Source organism: Psammomys obesus, unplaced genomic scaffold (assembly GCF_907164565.1).
Source record: "Psammomys obesus unplaced genomic scaffold, mPsaObe1.curated_primary_1811, whole genome shotgun sequence".
In the NCBI taxonomy this organism is placed as follows: domain Eukaryota; kingdom Metazoa; phylum Chordata; class Mammalia; order Rodentia; family Muridae; genus Psammomys; species Psammomys obesus.
Window position 1 is genome coordinate 1,234,019 of NW_026590905.1, and position 22,554 is coordinate 1,256,572.

Below are 22,554 nucleotides of genomic sequence, written 5' to 3' on the forward strand. Positions count from 1 at the left end.
ACAGGCGTGTGCCACCACGCCTGGCTCAGTTTCAGCTTTTCAGTTAAGGTCTTCGAGGTAGTCATCGATGTTCGTTCAGGGTCGGAGCTGAGGATGTGAGTTCTGTCTTCTGTGAGTGTGCAGTCTTCTCCAAACCACTTGTGATTTTTAGCTCTCGTCTGGTTTTGATGCCTTTGTCAAGAACTAAATGGCCACAGCTTTGTGGGTTTATTTCTGGGCCCACAATCTACTGGTCTATATGTCTTGTTATTGTGCCTGTATTATGCTGATTTTGACACCATAGCTCTGCAGGTTGGATATTTTTCTAGTTCTGTGAAGAATGCTGCTGGGGTTTTCGTGGGAATCACATTGGATCTGTAGATTGCTTTGGATAACATGGTCATTTTGTTAGGGGCTGTACCATTTGGCTGGTTTATTAGGTTTGTTTGTGTGTTTGCTTTCCTTTTTTCCCTTGTGAGTGTTTTGGGGTTTTCTGGTTTTTCAGCTCTTCTTTGTTCATCTGTTCCTTTCAAGGGTGTATTTTTTTTTTTTTTTCATGCATGAGGCTTTTTTTTTTTTTCTTTTTCTTTTCGGTGTAACAGTCTTTCAAGAATTTTAAAGTGCTGGCTTGATTGCCATGAGCTGCTTTAATCTGTGTTTATCTTACAATGTCCCCATTTCTCCACCAGTTGGGAGAAAGATTTTCCGGTAACAACATTCTTGATTTGGAGTTATCTGCTCCCTGAACATGAAATCTATCATTCCATGCTTTTCTGGCTTTCAAGGCTACTGATGAAAAGTCTAAGGTTATTCTGATATTGTTCCCTCTGTAGATGAGTCAGTGTTTTCCCATTTCAGTGTTTAATATTATTTCCTTACTTTGTGCTTTTATCATCTTGAATACCACACGGGGGGGTGGGTGGAGAGGTCATTCTCTGGTCACTCCTGTTTGGGGTTTTAAATGCCTCCTGTATTTGAATGTCAATTTTTTTTCTTGGTTGGGAAATTTCTGTTACATTTCATTAAGTAATTTGCCTTTTGTATTTATCTTAGCATTTATCTACTATCTCTTGAATATATTCTAGACTTGAAAATATTGGTCAAAATCCTTAATATTTTTTTTTTTTTACAAATGTTACATGACATAACTCTGCCCTCCATCCTGAAACTTACCTTGTCAACAGACGGTAATAAGCACTGATAAGAGGTGCTTCCCGGTGAGGTTTTCATTTGGTTGATTGCTTTTTTAATTTTCAGTTATGCCTGGTTTCTTTGCAGTGTTGTGATTTTTCTTGTTAAAATTTCCTGAACTTTTGTCACTTCCTTCCCAAATTTACCCACTGGTCACTTTGGCAACAGTACTGTTGGGGTTGACTTTAGAGTTTTTTTTTTTTTTTTTTAGATCATTCTTCTGCTTATTTGAGACATTTATGTGATCACTAATAATCTTTTAAAAGCAGGACTCTAAATTCCTTCTCAGACACTTCAGCAATCTTGGTACTTTCCGTTGTGATTATGGGTGATTATGGTTGTGATTATGGGTGGATTGGGCATGGCTTGTGGGCTTTTTTGTCTCATAACTTTTGCTTATTTATCTTGCTTGAGCTTCTGTCCTGGTGGATGTGTCTGTCAGTTTTTGTTCTTTCCCCCTTTATAATTCCACTTGGTCGTGTGTTTGAACCCTTCTAAAAGGCATGTCTTCCCTGAGAGGTGTGCTTGTTGTGGCTGTCATGGATGGAGCCAGTGGTGTCCCTACTAGCTCTGGTCTGGCTTAGCTCTGGAAGACCCTTTTGTCTTACACGTGTGTTCCTTTAGGGTACAGAGACTGGCAATGGTGTACTGGTTGGAGAGGATTAGTTTCTGAGATTCTTTGAAGGAAAGGGAATTGGTACTTAAGTTGTAAAATGAAGGACAGAAGTGGGTGCTTTACGAAAGGAAAGGTGTATAAGTTAGAGGTATGAGAGGTCATGGTGGATCTATTTAGATGTAAAGCTGTAAGAGAAAGGACTTTTATAGGTGTAGCAAGGTGAGTGGCAGCCAGAAATCTAGTTTGTCAGTACAGAGGTTAAACACAATGATACACACACACACACACACACACACACATATATATGTATGTATGTATATATAATATGTATAGATCCGCCCTCTCTGAACTTCCACTTTAGAATTACCTTTGTTACACCTCACAAATTCTGATATGCTGCATTTTCATTTGAACCTAACACATTTGGACTCTCCATTCAATTTCTTCAATGACCACCTCCTGCAATGCTGTTATCTGAGCTCCCTGTGTTTGTTGAAGACTTAGAAAATTTTCTTCTGTTGATGGCGTCTAGTCAGGAGGGCTCACGATTATAGACTTTTTTTTTTTTAAATTAACTTTTTATTAGTTCTTTGTGAGTTTCATATCATGTGCCCCGGTCCTACTCATCTCTCTGTCCCCTCATATCTGGTCTTTGCCCTTGAATCCTCCCCCAACACACACACACACACACACAGCATAGAAAGCATCTCATTGTGGAAGCTGTAGTAGGTCACAGTGTGTCCCGCTGTACATCCCTCTGACCACACATCTTCACCTGCAAATGTTCATTGCGGTGAGTCATTGATCTGGTTCAGGACCTCTGGCTTCTGTGACACCACCAATATTGGATCCTCATCCTTCTAATTATCCTGTTGCTGCCCTGTGTCATGGAGATCCTGCAGCTTTGGAACAGCAGGACTGGCCCTTTCATACATCCCAACCCATGACACAAATGTGTCTCAACGGAGGATATAGCTTTGGAGGTGGGCCATCTCAGGGGCCTGGATCTGGGCCTGGGTGGTCGCTGAGCTGGTCAGCCCACTGGCTCTCCCTTATCCAGATCACCAGGGCGAGCTCTCCAGCACTGCCCCTGCTGGGCCACCCAGTGCCGAAACCGGCAAGAGGCAGAGTTAGCTTTCCTGCTCTCACGGCCTCGGGGCCAGCTCACCTGCACTCAAGCCTCCAGAGCCAGCTCCACCGTGCTGCCCAGTCAAGTTTCAGGGCCCCGATCTCCCAAGTGCTGCAGTCTGTGAGGGGCTGGACCGCTACGCTCTCACGACCACAGAGCAGGTTTTCCTGGTTGCTGCAGGTGGTGGTGGGAGAAGAGGGGATCATCCCCATACCCACAGCACCTCACAGGAGATGAGTGGCGAGTGGTGGGCCCAGCTCTCCTGCAGTCTCGCTGCCTGGATTTGACTTGATTTGATTTTTGTGAGTCCTGGGCATAGAACAGCTTTGGCCACCAAGCCAGGCATCGAGCTTGGAGGAACAAAGGACGGCCATCAGCTCTGCCCCGACTGATATAAGAAAACCACCACTAACAAGGTGTCTCTTTGCCCTTTGCCGGGAGGACGACTAAAGAATCTTTGATGTTCAGTCTCTGCACAAACTGGTACTTGTCTGCTCGGCCTCTCAATCCTCTTTGGCCGACCGCCAGAGCCACCGCTCTTAATAGGAAAGCAAGCTGCACTTTGTCCTGTGTCCCTGACTCCAAGTCCGTCATATGTATTTGTCAATGAGCTTTCCTCAGAGGCGTTCTGCCTAGGTCACACCGTGCTACAAATAAAGCACTGTCAGGGACTGTGCCACATTACATAATGAGGGAGTTCCAGGGTAAAGAAAAATGTAGGGGCTTACTCTCCCAAAGCTTGGGCATGACCTTCTCAAGATGGCTTCCTACCACAGCGCCTCAGTTTTGGGTGAGAAATGCTGAGTGTTTCTCTGCAGCAGCTCCCATAGCCCCTGCCAGCCTGCCTTTCCGCTGCCTGGTTTTGAGGCAGGGTCTCATTCTGTTGCCCAGGCTGGCCTAGGACTACTGTGTAGCCCAAACTTGTGACTGGGGTGGGTGATGTGAAGTTCACAAAGAACTAATAAAAAAGTTAAATAATAATAATAATAATAACAATAACAACAATAATAATAATAACCTATAATCATGAGCTCTCCTGACTAGACGTCATCAACAGGAGAAATCGCAGAATCTTCAACAAACACACGGAGCTCAGATAACATAGCCTTCACTCCCTACTCACTTGGCTTCGGGACTCTTTATTTAAAGGAAGATTGCAACCGTATACAGACCCAGAGACGCTAATACAGAAGCACCTGCATTCTAGCCAGCTCTGCCCATCCTAATGCTCCATTTACTCCATAGTGTTGAAATAGCTAAAACGATGAAGAGTTTACAGAGGCCAGCCCCCACGGGCTGCTCCATAGGCCCTGTCGTCTCTCTTGCTCCCCAGACTTTACCAGTATCTCAAATTTAGTGGTTATTGTAGCATGTTTACTTTCCATAGTTAGCCATATTTACAAGCAAAAATATACTGGTTTGAATTTCATTTTATTATACAGTCTTTTCTTTTGTAAGGGTTAATTTTTTTTTTTTTAATTTACGTATATAAGTGTTTTGCCTGTAGGTATGTCTGTGCCCTTGGATGCCAGGAGTAAGCGTTGGATCCCCTGAGACTGGAGTCATAGATGGCTGTGAGCTGCCGTGTGGGTGTTGGAATAGAACCCAGGTCACCTGGAAGATGAATATGTGCTCTTAGCCCCGTCACCTCTCCAGCCTCTTATTTTAGTCTTTAATTTTATAAAAATGCTACCCTCTAGTAATTTATTTGTTTGAACCAGGGTCTCAGGCAACCCAGGCTGGCCTTAAACTCATCTTTTTTTTTCAGAGGCTGGCCTTAAACTCCTGACCCTCCTGTTTCTACTTCCTGAATTAAGTACTGAGATCACAGGCTGTGAACTGACCGCAGGGCTCGTGTGTGCAGCAAGCACTCTGTTAGCTGAGCTACACCGCAGCCCTGAATTCTGTTCTTCAGACTCTGTTCTTCTCATTTTCTATGTATTCCTGTCTTAAGTCTGAAGAATGCAAGAACCTTAAACTACTTTCATTGCGATTGTCATCCCTCTTTTTTGTTTGTTTGTAGAGGCAGGGTTTCTCTGTGTAGCCTTGGCTGTCCTGGACTCAATTCCTAGACCAGGCTGGCCTTGAGCTCACAGAGATCTACCTGCCTCTGCCTCCTGAATGCTGGGATCACAGGCATGCGCCACTACACCCAACCACGATTGTCATTTCTTTGTCCTATTTCTTTCTAGTACTCTGTTCTCCTTTTTCCGTTTTTTTCTCTTTCTTTTTTTGGGAAACAAAGTCTTATGTGTAGCCCAGGGTGACCTTAAAATCACTATCCTCCTGCCTCAGCCTCCTACTATTTATTTATTATTTTAACTCTTTCATTTCTCGCTATCATTGTTATTGGCTTGTGAAGTCACCACCTGTTCATATTCGTCCCGTGGCTACCGAATTCTTTGTTTACTTTTATTTCTAGTGTTTTTCTTTCTGAGTTTAACTTCCTTCTTCCTAAAGTACCTTCTTCATAAATGCTGATGATGGTAAGCTCGTCTTTTTTTTCTGGAAAACCAAAATTCCCTAACTCTGAATGAAGACTTAGTGGGACCATTTACTACAGTCCTCTCCCATAATCCTCTGACCTAACTTATCTGAGACCCATCTCTGTGTCTATGAGCCGGGCGTTTAACAGCTAATGAAACAGTCCTGGCTAACAATTGACAGGACTAAGTGCAGAAATATCACAGCTCCACGGCTGAGTCTTTCCCATACTACCTCCCTGTCCCAAGGATTAAATTGATGGTCCTCCCTTTCCATTCCTGCCCCCTCCCTCCCTCCGTCTCTCCTGATGGATGTCCTATAAACATCTTTCAGTAGTGGCTTTCCTTTCCCCGTATCACACTTCCACTCCCCCCAGCTGCGGTTTCCTGCCCACCCTCATAATTATCTGAGTTAAAATGCTCGGGGGTCTGAGGCTGTGAACACAGACAGAGCACGGTTCATAAAATCCCAGCATTGGCTGTCAGAGCTTCTCCTGGGATCCTTTCATTTTATGCTCTTTCCTAGCACTTCTTACAGTTTTTCACTTTCTTATTTTTTGGAGTAATTTTCTTGGATTTAATTTCCAACATTTTTTTTTCAGACTTTTAATTTTGATTTTTTTTTTTCTTCACAAGGCTGAGTCTCACTATGAAGCAAAGGCTGGTCTTCAACTCCTGGTCTTCCTTCCTCAGCCTCCTGAGGGATGGGATTAAAAACACACCACCAGGCACCAGTTCATTTGGCTATCAGGGTCAGCTGTGTCTTAAAAAAAAAAAGTGCTATATTGCTCAGCATTTTGAAAGACCAGAAGAGGGTGTAAGGTCCCTGGAACTGGAATGGATATCCTGATGAGACCTGCACTACTCTTTTTATATCAGGCTATTGAGACAATTCCTAAGACACTGGAGTTTCCCCAGGAATCTCATTCTGGGGAGGGTAAAGCTGGAGGAGGGACTTGTCTCCCGGGGAAAAGATGGGCGGGGCCAAGCCTTGACCAGTAGTGCATGACCAGCATACTGATTACATGTGTGTGCCTGTATGTATGTATCCTGCCCTCTATTTAACCCTAATTTCATATCAGTATCTCATAGATGGACTTAGGGTAAGGTCACTGGGCCTCCTTGTTCTGCTTCCCAAAGTGGCCACGTGAATGAATCTTTATTCATTAACCTTTCATTACCACATGCCTTTTTAAATGGGTCTGTTGAGGATGGCTGACCAAGGCTAGCTTACTAGGCTTCTAGAGTCCGGACTCTACCCCTAACGACTCTGGCAACAGAAATGTTAAGGGCTAATCTTGCCTCTTTCATTTTTTTTCTTCCCTGGTAATACTAGCCTTCCTACCTTGAGTGGTTGTGCTGGCTAGTTTTATGTTGATACTAGCTGAAATCATCAGAGAGGAGAGAACCTTAATTGAGAAAATGCTTGTAGGCTGTTATGCAAACGTGAAGGGCATTTTCTTAATTAGTGATTGCTGTGGGGAGGGCCCCGCCCATTGTGGGTGGGGCCATCCCTGGGCTGATGGTGCTGGGTTCTATAAGAAAGCAGACTGAGCAGCCTCTGCGTCAGCTCCTGCTTCCAGGTTCTTGCCTTGTTTGAGTTTCTGTCCTGACTTCCTTTGGCGATGAACTGTGATTTGGAAGCATAATAAACCCTTTCCTCCCTTTTTGGCCATGGTGTTTTGTCACAGCCATAGAAGCCCTAACTAAGACGGTGGAAAAGGGAACGGGGCAGTGTGTGGTGTGTGTGAAGGGAGCATGGTGAAGGTGGACATAGTGGTTCTTCAGAGTCTTGGAGCAGATGGTATAGTAGGGAGCAAAGGTGTAGGCCACCGCCAAGCGCTCTGTCGTAACTGCCCAGCTTAAGTGCCCGGAAGCCCACGGAGAGGGAGTCCTGCCTTCTCCTCTCTCCTGCACTGTACCTGTGTCTTTTAGACCAGGAGTTAGTTGGTCGGAGCGTGCTGAGAATGGGGCTTTGGGGAATGGGCGGTTCGGAGGCGGGAGTGGAGTGCATTCATGTGTGCAGGGTACGACAGTGTAAAGAATCGGGGCTCTGGAAGTGGGGCGTTGGCCTCGGGATGTATGTAGCTCAGTGGAAGACCGTTTGTTCATCACCCGTAGGTCTTGGGTTCTAGGCCTAGCAGAGAGCAGGTGTGCAGGCGAGCATGCGCAAGCCCGTGTGTGAATCTTTTGGGGTGGTGGTATTAGAATGAAATCATCATTTCCCCCGCTTCCTCTCCAAAGTCTTGGATTTGTGATCGGGGCTTTCATCTTTTGTCGCTGTTTGTTTTGAAACAGGGTTTTTCTATGTGGTCCTCGCTGTCCTGGGGCTTGCTAAGTAGACCTGGCTGGCTTCAGACTCAGAGATCTTCCTGCCTTTGCTTCCAGAGTGCTGGGATTAAAGGCATGTGCCACCATGCCCGACCCAGGGCCTCTGTCTTTAACCTGTCCATAAAACACTGGCTAGACTCCAAACAGGCTGTTTTTTGTGAGTTCTGGCCCGGATTGTTCATGCCCATGGGTGACAGGGGCAGGAAGTGTCGGCATACTTCTTCCTGTCACCCTGCTGCTAAGTTGGCTTGGTTCGAGGTGTTTCTCAAACACCTCAGGGGGTTCCCAAAGTGATGTTGACATAACTTGGTTCTGTCTCCTGGCCTGGACCAGGCTGCCATAGGAAACCTACTGTTTCTGTTCTGGCTGTTTGCAGGGGCATTCAGGGAGTCTCAGGGACCAAACTGAGCTGTGTTAGAGGAGCAAGGCAGCTCATTAAGGCAGCTTCCAGGAGCTCTCCCTCCTGGCTCTTCAAGTCTTATCAGCCTGGAAGTACTTCTACAACTGCATCCTGCCATTGTTTCCTGTCCATAATTAAGAGAAGGCCAGGGCCCTGTTGTGGCAGCTCCAAGCTATTGCAGCATAGAGGAGTGGGTGCTTGGTCACAGCTTGGGCTTGCTCTCCCTGGCTGTGAGGACTTTGCAGCCCCTGGACTACTTGACAGCGACACAGCCCACAGCCTGAGCAGATCCAGCGGGCGGGCAGTTTCTCTGGAACATGACCTGGGAGTGGTGGCACAACTGAGCAGCGGTTTTCCCAAGGGTCCTTGGAGAGACAGCCCCTGTTTGTAAGGGGGAAGGTATGATGGTCTTGGAAGGAGAGCTGGCTTAGCCGTGGAAGGGAGGTATAGGGCTGATCCCTGCCCCTGAGGTGCTGGCGCTCGGTGTGTGTGTGTGTGTGTGTGTGTGGGGGCTTCTATACCTGGACCAGAAGGGGTTGTTTGGAGGGACCACTCAGAGCTAGCCGATCCAAAAGTCCTTTCTGCTCTTGATGCTGAGTTCTGCTTTTCTTTCTGAAGAGACTTTCTGGCCTGGCAGAACTGTACAAAGATGAGGTTGGCCAGCGCTTTTCCCTCCTTTCTTGGGTACCTGCTGCGAGCCCCTGATGAACCACTGTGCTGGGAGGGCAGGGGAGAGGGACATCAGCTTTGTGACCCAGTCTTGGCCCAGTGTTCTGTTCACATTCATGAGATACTGGGTTTATCCCTCTTCATTGGCCCGAAGGGGTATTGTGTAGGAAGAGTCGTCTCCAGCACACCTCCGGTGTCACCTGCTGTGCTTCCTGTAAACTTCTCCAGAAGAGAGGGGCTGTGGCAGGGATTCTGAGGGTTGGGAGACTGTATTCTGTCATCCAGGAGTGAGTGTCTGTCCTCTCTGGTCGGGGGTGGGGTAAGGCACATTATAGAAAAATGTCTTCAGGTCCAGGGCTGTTAGACCCCTGTTCCTTTGTCAAGGCCGTTCAGCAAACATTTATTGAGCGTGTACTGGATGCTGAGTGTCCTTGAGGGTTCTGGGGACGTTGATGAGAGAGACAGTCCCTGTTCTAAAGGCACTCATGGCCCAGGGCAGGTGACTAACAAGTTCTAAGTGGTGGCCCCTGGCTGGTCTCTGAGTCTGGGTTCCAATGGCAGCAAAAAGAGCCAGATTCTTCCCTTCCTAGTTGGTTGCCATGTATGATGGCTGAGTGGCACCTCTTCTCCAGATGGTGCAGAGCTATGGGACATTGGATCCCAGGTCATCCTGGAGAACAGGAGAAGGGAGTAGAGCTGGTTCTGGCACTACTGTCTGGAGAAGGTGCCCAGCAGTGTGGCCCACCAGGACTGATTGTTCTTAGGCCTGGCACTGTCATGGCACTATCATGGGAGCATGTTGGGGACTAGGTTTTCATGCTCAAAGGAGGCTTGGGGGCCATTAAGGATATATATGCCCTAAGAAAAAGCCTCCTCGCTGGATGCATCGGCAGTATGCTCTGGCAGTCATCTCTCTAGGCAGGGAGAACCAACTATTTATCCCCCCCCCCCCTTTTTTTTTTTTTTTTTTTTGCAGATGAATGCTGTCAGGTATAAGATCTGGCTGTTTGTTTTGGCCCTCACCTGGCCAGGTAGGTACCAACTATTTTCCTTACCCTTGCCCTATACCACTGGGACACCTCCTTCCAGGACTCAGTAGATGTGCTTGGTCTGTGTTAGGCTTGTGGCTTCAAGAGTCAGTGGTTGCCTCTGTGATAGTTCTGTAGAGCATCCTGTTCCTGAAATACGCCCCCTCCAAAAACGCCGTATCTGCGGAGACTGGGTGGCAAAGAACTGTGCCGTATGATGGGAGCACAGGATGGGAAGAACGGAACCCGAGCCTTGGAGACAGCATTTATTTTCATGTCAGAGAGTCACACAGAGCCAAAGTCAGAGGACAGTTCTCTGGGTTCCAGGCCACCCCCCCTCTCACTACACTGCTTGTTTCACTTTCTTCCCTCACTGAGATTCCCAGTGTGGAAATGGCAGTGGCGCCCTTTGACCAGCATCATGAAGCAGAGCAATGAAATGACTGCCAGAATGCCAACTTGAGTTTCTGCCCAATGATGGACCACAGATGACTTTAACGTCTCTTGGGTTCGCTTCCATATTCTCTACATTTTCTATAATGGGCATCATTGCATGTGTCAGAAAGTCTTACTAAAATTAATGTATGCCCTGGAAGATTCTTTTTCTATTATTGACATGAGTCATGCTCAGGGAAAAGGGACCTCATTTAAAATGGAAAATATTTCCTTGTTTCTACTTTCTATCAGTTGTAGCCTCTTTTCTATAGGGCCAGAGAACTTTGGGCTGATGGTCCCCTCATGGTCACCTGTGGCCTCTTCCCTCAGGGACCCTCTGCACAGAAAAGAATCGTGACAGGCCGTCTACGGCCCGATGCAGCCTCTTTGGGGATGACTTCATCAACACTTTCGATGAGACGATGTACAGCTTTGCAGGGGGCTGCAGTTACCTCCTGGCTGGGGACTGCCAGCAACGCTCCTTCTCCATTCTCGGTGAGCCCTGGGTACCCATGGCGGCATCTCAGAGCAGGGGCAGCTGGGGTGGGGGAGGGAGGGTTACAACTCTCATGACACAGCTGAGATGAGAGGTCGCTTCTGAGAATATGGAGGGCAGTGGCCTTCCCAGGACACCTTCCCTCCGTCTGCTGTGAGGACATCTGTGTCACACCAGCTGTTGTGTCCATTGCTGTGGGTGCAGGCAACATTCCAGGCGTCCAGAATCACAGAGGAAAAAAGATGACGTAGAAGAGCTTTGGGACACGTGGGATTCGGAATTAAGAGGTTGAACACCTCCTAAGTTACCGGAAGAGTCCACCTGAGTTGTCTTTGCATCCTCACTGCAGTATGGGATGTGGGTGTAACCATCCCTCTTTACAGATGAGGGACTGTATCCAAAGAAGGCTATCAGCATCCTTCCCGGTCTCCAGTCTCCGCCCACTCCCTCTGCACGAGGGATGGAGGGTGCCCTGTAGGGCTGAGGCAGTGATAGAGAACTAGGGTCCAGAGCCGCTCTAAGAACTAATGTGCTGTGGCATGTGAGTGAGGGTGCTGTGAACCCAGCAAAGCCGGGGCCCTCTGCCTTGGGGAAGTGTGACTGACAAACAGCTATATTGTTAGGGGAACCTTTTGAGACACTTGTTAGAACCGGGAAGGAAGGCCTTAACTTCAAGAGGGTCTGCTGCAGCGGGGCTTTGTGGCAGGAGAGCGCAAGAGAGAGGGTCGGACCCCCAAATTCCAAAAGGATGTTCAGAGTCAAGGACACGGGTGAGGCCCTTAATAGAGCACTTCAGAGAGGAGTTTCAGGGTTCGGGAGGTTTCTGGTCAAACCCACTTGATTGCGATTCTTAGTAGAAGACAAGCCAGAGTGACAGACAGGAGGGTTGGGGATACAGAATTTGAGAATTTGAGCACATATTGAGTTTTTCTAAGTTTCTTAATCAATAGTAGTAATTATTATTAGTGTGTGTGTCCATGTGCTCATACGTACACATGTGAGCATGCCATGGTTAGTGTGGGGGTCAGTGTCTCTCTTACTGCTTTTGCTGTGCTGTGTCTTCCAGGCCAGCTGGCCCATGAGCTTCTGGGCTAGTCTCTACTTTCCACTTCCCAAATCACTTTAGGAATGCTGGACTCACAGATGTGGGTTCTGTGGGTCAAAACCCACATTGTTAGGCTTGTATAGCCGACATTCCCCCCCACCTTTGAGCAATCTCATCACTCTTTTTTCCCTAAACTGACCCAGTGGGATTCCCTTCAATATTGGAATAAATGGGCAACTCCAAGGTCAGGTCCCAGGCTCAGGACCTAGTCCAGAGAGGGCTGAAAGGAGCCTTGCACAAGGTTGGAAGCACGCAGGGCCTTGCTTCACACATACGTTGGATGGCTCTCACGGTTGTTTCTCTACTATTCATGCTCTGGATCCATGCGCGGTTCTCTGGTTCCAGCATGTGTTACGCTGTTTGTAAATGTGGCAAGCTGACTGTGCCACGGCTGTGAGGGTCCCCTTATTTAGTGTGTCCCATGATGTTCTTGAAGTGGAGATTCTCCTGCCTTGGCCTCTTGAATGTTGGGGTTATAGGTGTGTACCAACTCTCCTGGCTTCCTCCTGCTTCTGAGATGCTCTCTGAACTGGCTAGTGTTATGTCAACTTGACACAAGCTAGAGTCATCTAGGAGGACAGAGCTTCAACTGAGAAAATGCCTTCATAAGATCAGGCTGCGGGCTGGCCTATAGGACATTTTCTTAATTAATGATTGATGTGGGAAGGCCTGGCCCCTTGTGGTGGTGCCAGCCCTGGGCTGGTGGTTCTGGGTTCTATAAGGAAGCAGGCTGAGCAAGCCATGAAGAACAAGCCAATAAGCAGTGTCCCTCCATGGCCTCTGCATCAGCTCCTGCCTCCAGGTTCCTGCCTTGTTTGAGTTCCTGTCCTGACTTCCTTTGTTGATGAACAGTGACATGGAAGTGTGAGCCAAATAAACCCTTTCCTCCCCTGTTTGCTTTTTGGTCATGGTGTTCCATGGCAGCAATAGAAGCCCTAACTAAGACCCCTTTTTGGCTGCTTTTCCACCTACCTCTGTTAGCAAATCAGTCACAGAATGACTTCAGCATCCCGCTATCTTCCTGTTCTCTAGGAGCCCTACAAGGGCACGGGCAGTATCTCATTCCTCTCTGTTTTCTGTTGTTCAGTGGAATCTTTCAACACCAACTGGAGAAGAATCCATGAAACCTGGCGCTGTGGTATACTAAAGCAGTGGTTCTCAGTCTGTTGGCCTGCAACCCCATTGAGGGTCAAATGACTCTTTCACTGAGTCACCTAAAATTATAAAAAAACAGATATTTATATTATGATTCATAACAGTGGCAAATTTACAGTTATGAAGTAGCAACAAAAATACTTTATGGTTGGGGTCACCACAACACGAGAAACTGTATTAAAGGGCTGCAGCATCGGGAAAGTTGAGAATGACTGTAGTAGAGGAAGGAATTCACATGAGTGACATCTGAGGAGTCTTGGGTGAGGGGCTTGGGTTAAGAGGAGAAGACAGGGAGATTTCCATGCAATGGGGGTAGCATGAGTCAAGGGAAGGAGCAGGAGGGAGGGAGAGCTCATTCCGAGGAGCCAGGCTGGAGTGATGGCGAAGCTTGAGCAATGGTTCCTGACTTCAAGAAGCATCAAGATTACCCAGAAGAGTTCTAAGGCTACTGCTTAGGTCTAACCCCAGAGTTCTGGCTCCAGAAGTTCAGGAATGGGACCAAGAATTGCATGTGTAGTAATTTCCCAGCTGTGGTTGCTGGTGTTTACTGGGGACCAAATGTTTAGAATCATAAGGGTTTTCTTAGTTAGGGTTACTATTGCTGCAATGAAACATGGTGACCAAAGCAACTTGGCGAGGAAAGGGTTTATTCAGCTTGTACTTCCCTATCACTATTTATTACCAAAGAAAAAAGAGCTGAGAACTTTACATCTGGATCTACAGGCAGCAGGAAGAGAGAGCTACTGGGCCTGTCTTGAGCATTTGAAACCCCAGTGACACACTTCCTTCAACGAGGCCACACCTGCTCGAACAGGCCACACTCCAAATCCCTGTCAAGTAGCCCCACTCTCTAATGACCAAGCATTCAAATCTACGAGCCTGGAGGCCATTCCTAGAACTGGGCAGCCTGGGTGACAGTAACAAGGCAGGCGCTGCAAAGGGCCACTCTTGGAGTGTGACAAGCTGTGGAAACCATTCTGAACACCGGGATGTGGGGTCCCATCTTGCCCCAGAGGCAACAGCTAGGGTCTGGTTTAGGAGAGCAGAATTTCTTCCTGCCCCAACCAGGGAGGCAGGAACTCAGGCCTGCCACTCAGGTAACCCCAGCGTGTATTTTGAGTGGAGGTCCCCCTACTCAAACATCATGGTGGAGAGGTTAAAGGGGTGTCAACTTAGTGGGCTCTAGAGCCGTCTAGAAAAGGAGCCTGTGTGAAGGAGTACCTAGATTAGGTTGCTCCCCTGTGAGGCGACGGGAACATAGGAAGAGCCATACACTCACGCCCCTTCCCCATCAGAGTCCCCAGGGAAATGGCAGTCTCTCCAGCCTCCTCGTCTTTACAGTTCAGGCTCTGTCAGGCTTAGGTGAGATCAGCTCTTTAAAAAACGTGGCCTGTTACCCAAACGAAGTTACAAAAGCATCCGGGTCACCATTGGATATCCGGTTATTGAATTCATCAAAGAGTCACACACTGCTGGCCTCTGCGTGCTTCTGTCAAGGTTAGGTTCTCTTTCATGGTAACCTCCTGCCACCACACAGGACTGCAGCAGAGGCCCAGCCTCATGGGCCACTTTTTTCCTGGTTTCAGTACCCAGGGGAAACTTTGAGATCCAAGGAGGGATCATGTATTTCCGGATGCCCCAGTTGATTCTCCGCTGGTTTATGATTCTTTTCTCTTGACAACTTGCTCCTGTCAAGGGTCAGTTTTCTGGAAGCTCCTGATCAGAATCAGTTGTAAATGTACTTTACTGTAGACTGATTGCGTTTTTATCCAAATCCTACTGTAACATCAGAAAGATTGGTGGTTCCTTTGCCTGCTGGTATTAGTGGAGTGTGGGAGGCAGGCTGGAGCCTGGGCTTTGGAACCCGAGTTTCATTTATAGATCTAGGATTACCTTGTGCTCAATTGTTCTCCAGTGACATCCTGTTTCCTTGATTCTAAGTCACTTATATTCCTGTCTGGGTGTTTGTGGGCCTTGTTTATTTCCTGAGTTAAGTGTTTATGTCTGTACATGGAAGCCTACCTGATGCCAAGGGGAGCCCTCTTGTGATTGGGGGCCCAAGCCAAGGCTTTATGTCTTCCACAGTCAGCACAGGGGCCACAGAGAGACCGGGGAGTCATTCTTCCTCCTGTTCTGTAGAGCCCTGTCTTCTTACATCATGGTGATAAGATCTGGCTCCCAAATTAGCCCAAGGAGAGCCACAAGTAACTGAAGGCTTGTTTGCGATATCTGAGAGTGACCCCCCAGGACTCACCCTGGTTCAAGCTTCCTGTATGCTTCTGATGGGGCAGGAGGCCTCCCGCTCCCACTCATGGGGTGAGGGGTGAAGGCTCACTGCTCGTGGAGCATCTAGTACAATGAGTTCGAGGCCAGCTGGAAGCCTGGGAAGATCCAGGAGGCTTTGCCTCTCTTCTTGGGTGGGAGGAAGCCCCATTTTTTTTTCCAACGATGCTAGGAAGTGCTATTTTGGAGGTTCATGGTATGTGGGGTTCCCTTCTGGGGTCACTTCGAATGCCATGTTTTTCTAATGGTTGCACGGTATCTGTAGCAAGGAAAGGAGGTAAAGGAAATGGAGGGGATTTAAAGTTCCCATCAGTGTCTGTGGTTTGGTGAATCCACCATGCAGAGAGAGCTTAGTCAGGTGGTTTATGGTGCAAAAGGACATTTGAGCTTGGGTTCAGGAAATCTGCTGTGCTCCAGATGAATAGTGTTCTTAGTGGGAGTGGTTTCCCCACCAGACGACAACTGGCAGTTTCTGGGTACATTTTGGAGGATCATATCTGGGGTTCATGCTGCAGACATCTAGATGGTGTGGCTGGGCCGTTGCTAATTCTTCTGCCTCTCAGCAAGGTAGCCAGCCTCCAGTGCCAATGGTGGCGAGATCAGATTTTATATTTAAGCCTCAGTTTCTCCAGTTGTAAGATGCTACCAATCTACCCGGGCCTGGTGGTTCATGCACACAATCTCAGTATGGGAAAGAATAAGGTGACCTCAAATTCAAGCCTAGCCTTTGCTGCAGAGTGAGATGCTGTCTCTTAAAAGAAAGGAAGGAAGGAAGCCAGCAAGCAAGGGAGGAAGGGAGGAAGGGAGGAAGGGGCGAGTTCAGGTCAATGTTGTTCAAACTGAGCTAGAAGCCATGGGGTGTATCCAGCATTTGCAAAGAACAGCAAATGCCAGAAAACTTCAGAGAGGTGGCATATGGTAAGAGTGAAAACAGAGACTCTGAAAACAGAAGTGTTTTCATGTGTGTGCGTGTATGCGTGTGCTCATGTGTGTGTGTGTGTGCTCATGTGCTGGGTCATTAAGAAAAGGGTGTTCTGACTATGAAACTAAGGAGCCACTTGTTTAGACGGCCTCTGAGATCCTCCCAGCTCGCTCATAGTGTGTCTTTTTAAACACCTCCAAATCCTCTGTCCACTCCTGCTGGGGCCAGCTGCTATGAATCCTCCTCAGGATTGGGAGGTTGGGAGCTCCACAGGTTCTCTGCCTTTACTGAAGGTCACAGTGCTAAACCCACCCTTGTCCCTACCTTGTTAATTTCCACTTGTCTCTGAGTAGGAAATGAGGCCTGGTTACCATAACCTAAACTCTCCACTCAGGACCCCAAATTCTAGCAGTAGGTGAAGATCCTGGGCCACCAGCTCTGCCCTGCTCCTGTTCACATCTGGCCTACCCTGACACTATTTGGCCGGCTGTCCTCTGGCCTCCCTGATTCCGCTCTTTCCTGGGCCAGGGACAAGTCTTCAGAAGTTCTGTGACGAGGAACAGGTGGCTCTCAGGGCCACCACCTCGGGGATCCACGTTCCACAGCTTTTATTATACAAAGCCAGTTTGTCGCCTTGCCTGTCAGTTTACATGTAAGGTGACTTTGAGACCACTGATCCACTTCTTTTGTGTTAGACAGAGTTATGCTATGTAGTTCAGGTTGGCCTGGAACTTGTGATCCTCCTGTTTCAGCCTCCCTGAGTGTTGGGATCACATACCTCACTTTATCTTGATTTTGTGTCTATTTTCCCCAGGCTTTCTTTAACTGTACATCAAACTGATCGCCCCCTCCTCCTTCTCTTACTTCTCCTCAATGAATGCACCCTCATTCTTCATTCTTCTCTTGGGAAGGGTGGGAGCTCTCATGCTCCCCAACATGGCTCTGGGGGCCTCGTTTGATTTTCTTCTGGGCTGGCCCAGCCTTCTAGGCAATGGCAGTGACCCCTGAGCTTTCTATGGCATCTGTGAAAGCCAGGAAGAATTGGTCCAGAGCTCCATGGCTGTGGCACCTCCCCAGCTGCCCAGCTGTTGCCTCTGCATTTCCTGGCATCACCCCTAGCCACACCTTCCCTGGTTCATTTGTTCCCACTAGTTTTCCTGTAGGAGGGAGAGCCTGCAAGAAGGAGAGCCCCATGGGGAACCCTTTCCTGTTCCCAGGAAGAAGGTGCTGTTGGCACCTGGTGGGGTTTCCCAGGAAACAGAGACAGGTGTTCCATCACTGAGGTTGAGGATGGAAGGGAAGAACAGACTGATGAGACAAGTTGGAGGTCAAAAGGGTCAAGGACACCCAGAGGAAAGGAGACAGGAAGTCCTTGCTCTGCCTCATTGCAGGCTCCATGGGTGTGCAGTGTTGGTAGTGTAGGCCTCAGGCGAGCCTGGGATGGGTTTTGGCTTTGGATCTATAGTAAATGTCTAGGGATGGGAAAGATCCTTGAGAGGGCTTACACCATGGAACTTGATGCTGTTTGTCTTTTAAAGCCATTTTAGCATGGGCATTTCCCAGCATGTTGAGAAGCTAGAGCAACAGGGTACCCATGCACGTCCCACTGAGACTCCACCGGGACTGTCTAATCTGCCTGTCACCTAGGCTCCTGGATTGCCATCACCTTAACTTCTGCTGCCAGAGACTCTTTAGAACTACTCTCAGATTGAGGAGATGGCTCAGCAGTTAAGATCCCGACCTGTGCTTGCAGAGGACACACACCAACCCACCCCCAAACCTCTCACACATACATGAAATTAAAAAAAAAATCTTAAAAAACAATGTTCTCAGTAAAAATGCAGAGCAGGCCAGGCCTCCAAAGCTTAGAAATGTGGGACAGGGCTGAATGAGGACAAGTAGGAGCTTGGGGGTGGCTTTGTTTGCTATTTGAGACTCATTCTGTAAAATGGAATGCGCTGAGGGGAGGAGGGTGGGATCTCAGACCGAGAAGGGCTGAGACACAGAACGCTGTGATGAACAGTTGATTTCCTTGTGTCATTAAAGCAGCTACTGGCTATTCAGGGATATTATCTTTCCTCCCTTCCCCCCTTTCCTTCTTTCTTCCCTTCCTTTTCTCCATCTGCCTCCTTCTCCTGCCTCCTTAATTTACTTGTTAATTTACTCATATGTGCACACGTGTGCCACACACACGTGTGGAGGCAGGAGGACTGCTTGTGGAAGTCGGTTCTTGTCTTCTGCCATGTGGGTCCTGGGGACCCATCTCAGGCTGCCAGGCTTGGCAACAAGCAAGGCTTTACCCACTGAGTCATCTTGATAGCTCTCTCCCGTTTCCTCAGAAGGTCAGGTGTGCATCCTAGTTTCCTGGTTTTGGTTTGGTCGGGTTCAGAAGCTCAGTCCAAACTGACGGCCCTTTGTGTTTGGTTTAATGAGCTTGGCACCTCTATTTCATCCTGGCAATGTTGCTGTGAGGTGTTGTGGTAAACTTATTGGACTCTTGAAGGCTTCTCTACCCTGGCTAGTTCCCAAATAATTGACATAGACACAAAATGACTATAGTTTCTTTTATAAACTTTGAAGCCCTAGAGCTGGGCAGGTTATCAACCCTCTAAGCTACTTAGCTTTCTCTCAGTCCCAATAAGTTGTCCTGTCTGTGCTGCTTTTGTTCCATTAGCCTGTCCTCATGGCTACGTGCTGTTGGTCTATCCTGCTCCATTGTGACTTCCTTCTCTCCGGCCTCCTCTCCTCCTGCTACATCTTCTGCTCCCTCTCTCTTTTCCCACCTTGTGGTCTTTTTCAGACCCCAAACCCAAGAACCTCATCCCCTTCTTACCTCTCTTCTGTCCAGCCCAGGTGTCAGCCGCTTTACTGGCTAATCACGTATGATGGGGGTCGGGGGCAAAGTTACACAGCATCACTTGCTGTGTGTGGGAATGTGCTCCTCTGGGGTGTAACCAGATCTTGGGGAGCCAGCACATAACAAATACATGGCACCAGCCCAACCCCCAACAGTGACGCTCCGCACACCGTGGCCTCTTCATGGGTAAAGAGGCTCACTTCTTCAGTGCTCCTGACTATGGCGGCAACACCTCAAATCAACAGACCCTCCCAAGTCTTCAATGGCCGTGGCTCCACACGCTTTCTTGCTGTTCTTTTGCTGAGGAGCTGGAGGCCATAGCTTCCATCCCTGCAGAAGATGAAGATGTATTTACTCATTTCCAAGGCTAGCCTTCCACCTGATTTCTGTGCCCTGCCCTCTCGGGCGCCCTATGGCACACAGGTGACCTGTCTACACTGGCTTCCCTTCTTACTTCCTCCAATGTCCCTTTTCCCAGGGCTCCAGAAGCAGGTTCTCCATGGACCCTTCTGTTTCATCTCCTACACAGTTTGTTATCTTGACAGCCAACAGCCTAGACTTTGTGTTCCTCACAGGTTAAGCTTTGAGAAAGCCGTGAAAAAATCCCTGGCCAGTTCACACCCTTTCATCCCAGCTTCCATTACTGCTGCATCTGTGTTTGCCACTCACAGCCAGACCATCGACAGAGACCCTTTTACCAAGTGATTGGCCATATACAAATATCAGTAACTTATTGAGTCCTTATTAAAGTTCCCCCACACTCTTTAAATTTCTCACGGAGAAACCATATACAGTTAAACAGTGGGACTAGAATCTCCATTTTAATAGAACAACACATACTGTTCTGGCTGGGAGTCTCCTAAGAGGGCCACACTGTGCTGAAGAACTGTGTATCAACAGCTCACACTGCGTCTACTTGTGATCATACAGCATTGACTCTTATTTTTACACCAAGATGACAAACTTCCAGAAGGGCACCGTCATGCCTTTGGGAGTCCACTATGGCCATGTGTAAGCTCTTAGTACTTTTACACAAACAGTAAGATGAGGGACTGGGCGTGTCAGGGTTTTTTGTTGCTCTTCTGTTGAGTCTTTCAGGAGAAGCTTTCTGTGGAGAGTGCAGAAGACGATAAGAACACACTTGTTAATTTTGGGGTGGTATTTTTTTTTTTCCTTTCAGGGAACTTCCAAGATGGCAAGAGAGTGAGCCTGTCTGTGTATCTTGGGGAGTTTTTTGACATCCATTTGTTTGTCAATGGCACCGTAATGCAGGGAGACCAAAGGTAAGTCAGAAGCTGGAAAGGACCTCAGGGCTCTTCTCATATGCTCTTCACTCCATCATAATTTAAAGGTAGAAACTGGGGTGTAGACATAGGAATTGTAGGTGCCCAAAGGGCCAGGTCTCTGCAGCACTGATCTAGAGCCTTACCACTGTGCTTCACTGTGTGAGGCCTGTAAGCTGGGGTTGGGTAGGAAGGTTGGGGACATCCTGAAAACATATCAGAAGCCCAGAGAGCTTGCCCTTTGTCTTCCAGCATTGACATGCCCTACGCCTCCAAAGGACTCTACCTAGAACATGAGGCTGGGTACTTCAAGCTTTCCAGTGAGGCCTTTGGCTTTGTGGCCAGAATTGATGGTGATGGCAACTTCCAGGTCCTGATGTCAGACAGACACTTCAACAAGACCTGTGGGCTGTGTGGTGACTTTAACATCTTTGCTGAAGATGACTTTAGGACGCAGGAAGGTAAGCTGTTGCTTGAAGTATCTGGAGCCTTCAACCTGCTAATTTGATGTCTGCTGACTTCTGTTCATAGTCCATTGATTCCGTGCCTCATGATTATGGACTGTCAGATCATTTTTTAGAAGTGTTTTATGTTAAATTTGCAATCTGCATTGAATTACTGACTCTATTTAAGACAAAAATTTTTTTTTTGAGACAGGGTTTCTCTGTGTTGCCCTGGCTGTCCTGGAACAGCCTGGTAGACCAGGCTGGCCTCAAACTGAGAGATCTGCCTGCCTCTGTCCCCCGAGGGCTGGGATTAAAGGTGTGCACTACCATGCTTGGCTGAATACTAACATAAATCTGAATCTCGAACCCTCATGAGGCTTTCTCCTTACCTCATGCTCTCAGGGGAGACTTTTCTTCCCTCCTATCCTGAGCCCAGGTCAAGGAAGCAAGCTTTTGCTTTTCTGTTTCTCAGAGTAGGTTGCTTTTCATGTCAGCGTCCTCAGAGGGCGTATCCTTGGAAGATCACACACAGGGTCTTAGCTCCATCTACCCCATCATGCACGTTCAAGACTCTCACTTGGAAAGATGGCTGCCTTCGGTCTCATACTCAGCGTCCAGCAGCCTTGTCTGTTCTCCCATTTATCATTGTTATTCTTCCTCTTCTCCTCCCCTCATTTTTCTTTCTCTATCTCAGAATTCCTCCTACTCCTTTTGAAGTTCATTGTGACTTCAGTAGCCTGTTTTTACACTGCAGTAGTGTAGTTCAGACTTTTCTAACCTACTTTATTGGAAAAGGAAGTCCAAGTTCTCAGATAGTTTTCTTTCTTATTGTAGGATATATATATATTCATATATATTTATATATGACTTACACTATGGGTAAGAAAGTGGTATGTGTTGGCAAAAGTCCAACACGTCCTAGTGATGTTTTTGGAACCATCCCCAGAAAGTGATTTATTAGTTCAGTTCTCAGTTCAGTCTCAACATTATTTGTCCCCAAATATTTAACCTTGTTTTCTGACTTCTGAGAGTCTCAGCTTGCTTTGTTTCTTGGTTTCTGAGATCCTCCTCCCTTCCCCCACTTAACTAATATTTGTAATTCCATCTATTGGATACCCTTCTGGTTCACTTTATATTTAGCCATAAAGTTTCATACTGTACAAAAATCAGAGCTGAAAAAGATTTTTGAGGTCACCCACTCTAACTTTTCCTGTACGAATAAGGAATTAAAGACCCAGGATGAGGGGAGCAGCCTTGACCTCACCAGCTGGTGAGGAATCTTCCTCATCCACATGTTCCTTCTCATCTTCCTCTTTCCTAAGATGCCCAGCCTGTGTGATGTGAGTGGGTACTGAAGAGCACCTATCCCAGAATCTAGTACACGGTGGACACCATACAAATTCTAGTTCTCTTCACTGGGTTTCCTCTGGCTTCTAACACCACAAACCAGCTGGCTTCCAGCCATAGAGGCCCATTGCTTCACAGTTCTGGGAACCAGAATCCTAAGTCAGGGCCTTCCACAAGCTCTAGGAGAGCCTTTGTTCGTTGGCTCTCCAGGTGCTGCTGCCCCCCTTGACCTGCAGTTGTGTCATTCTGATCTCTCCCCCCGTGTGTCCATGCATCTGATTTCCCTCTACTTGTCTGATATGGATACATGTAGATGCACACAGTCCCCACCCAGGCAATCCCAGAGAAGCACCTTGTCGCGCGCGGCCTTTGCCGATAAGGACGACGCGACAACCGAGG

The 22,554-nt window shown here is 47.7% G+C and overlaps 1 protein-coding gene and 1 non-coding gene across 2 annotated transcripts in view; one reads left to right on the forward strand and one right to left on the reverse strand.

The window, feature by feature from the left end:
- Window positions 1-3,215: 3,215 nt before the first annotated feature.
- Window positions 3,216-3,358, reverse strand: LOC129678607 (small nucleolar RNA SNORA48). The gene has a single exon (XR_008720415.1). It is a non-coding gene; the product is annotated as a small nucleolar RNA SNORA48 (small nucleolar RNA).
- A 4,964-nt stretch (window positions 3,359-8,322) lies between these two features.
- The window catches only part of Vwf (von Willebrand factor), a 129,505-nt gene continuing 115,273 nt past the window's right edge, over window positions 8,323-22,554 (forward strand). The window contains exons 1-5 of the mRNA XM_055609420.1: window positions 8,323-8,528; window positions 9,775-9,829; window positions 10,592-10,756; window positions 20,260-20,362; window positions 20,615-20,823. Coding sequence (XP_055465395.1) covers window positions 9,775-9,829; window positions 10,592-10,756; window positions 20,260-20,362; window positions 20,615-20,823 — 532 coding nt within the window. The 5' untranslated portion in view covers window positions 8,323-8,528. The remainder of the gene's footprint in view (window positions 8,529-9,774; window positions 9,830-10,591; window positions 10,757-20,259; window positions 20,363-20,614; window positions 20,824-22,554) is intronic.